General features: G+C 29.5%; 1 protein-coding gene across 1 annotated transcript; it reads left to right on the forward strand.

Moving 5' to 3' along the window:
• Positions 1-689: 689 nt before the first annotated feature.
• EIN_214790 (hypothetical protein) lies at positions 690-1,551 on the forward strand (the record flags this gene model as incomplete). Its single annotated transcript, XM_004257069.1, has 2 exons — positions 690-1,452; positions 1,478-1,551. Coding segments are annotated over 2 exons (837 nt in total), but the record flags the coding sequence as incomplete, so codon positions are not given.
• Between the last annotated feature and the right edge of the window lie 14 nt (positions 1,552-1,565).

Below are 1,565 nucleotides of genomic sequence, written 5' to 3' on the forward strand. Positions count from 1 at the left end.
GCTATTTCTTTATAAAATATTAATATAAAGTTTTGAAAAAAAGCTTAATTTAGTTTGGTCCCTATTTTATGGTTCAGATACAGTAGGAGGAAATATGAAAATGCTCGGAAAAGGAGTATGCTCGTAACTATTGGTTAATTTCAATTGAAAAACAATAAAATTACTATTAATTTTAATATAAATTATTAATCAAAAAATAAATAAAATGAAAAACCAAAATAAATTTATATTAATTATTTATTATTAATAATATTAAATAAATTTATATTTAGATTAGCATCCGCCTTTTTATCTTGACTGTAAAGTTATTTTTCCTTCCTTAATATGAAAGATCTTTAACATGCCAAAACTCAAAAACACAAAAGGAATTGTTTTTCATCTAAAAGAGAATAAATTAAAACCGCGTTTTTGGGAAATTAAAAAAAATCCCGAAAAATAAAACAAAAAACATGTAAATTTGTTTAATTTACATAGAACCAACTTAAATATATAATTTATAAAGAACTATTATCAGTGAACTCAAGTTATTATTACTTGATTAGTGTTTGACTTGATCTATATTTGTATTTTTGTGAGTTAGATATTATAAATTATTTTTTAATAATAATGTCAAGATAAATTTGTAACTCAAACTTTTCTTTGGAAATTATTGAAATGTTTTTTTCGACTAAAAAAACACAAAAATCAAAATGGCTTGTGTTGGGCTGCTGTTGTTTTTCTGTTGCTTTCAAAGCTATTCGTTGACGTGGTGTTCAAGTGAAAATGGAACTGTCCAGTGTTTTCAATCCCATCCTCTGACATGCCAAACACGTTTTGTTGATGACATTGGAGGCGTTCTAATTTTAAAGAATCGGCTGTCTTTTAGTGTTCAGTGTGACGTTGTCACAGAACTTCAAATTGATGTTGAACAACATGTCGAAGAAATTGTTTTTAAACTGAATAACACTTTACTACATTTTCCAAAATTGAGCTTGAAATATGAAAACGTCACCGAAAAAACCGTTTTTGTTAATAAATTAATTTCCAATAGTACTAACAATAATATTTGTGGACCAACAACTGATTGTGAAATTTGTGTTCAAAATGTGTGTCAAAAGTGTTCACAAAATTATACTTTAACAACTCGGACAAATGGCGTCTTTTGTAAAAAATCAAACGCAAAATCGTCATTTTTTGTATGTGATGACAGAGCATACATATATGGGTTGACTTGTTGTCCAAAAGATTGTGCGAGTTATGAATGCCAGTACAGCACAACTACTGGTGTGTGCTATCGGTGTAATTCGGGCTTTTATCTCACTCCAATATATACCAAAGGTGTGATATGCACTGCGTGTTCCGCTTTAGATTCCAATTGTGTTTATTGTAGTGACGCAAATACGTGCACACAATGTAAATATGGGTATTACCCATATGGTAGGTATTGTTACTCGTGTGGTAATATGTACCAGTGTGTGTCTTGTTATACTACATCAAGATATTGTACAAAGTGCTCTTATGGGTATTATCTTTATGCCGGAGAATGTCGTACATGTCCATCAACCTGCGCAAGTTGTCAACTACTA

Source organism: Entamoeba invadens (assembly GCF_000330505.1).
Source record: "Entamoeba invadens IP1 unplaced genomic scaffold scaff_1105074725409, whole genome shotgun sequence".
Lineage (NCBI taxonomy): Eukaryota > Evosea > Mastigamoebida > Endamoebidae > Entamoeba > Entamoeba invadens.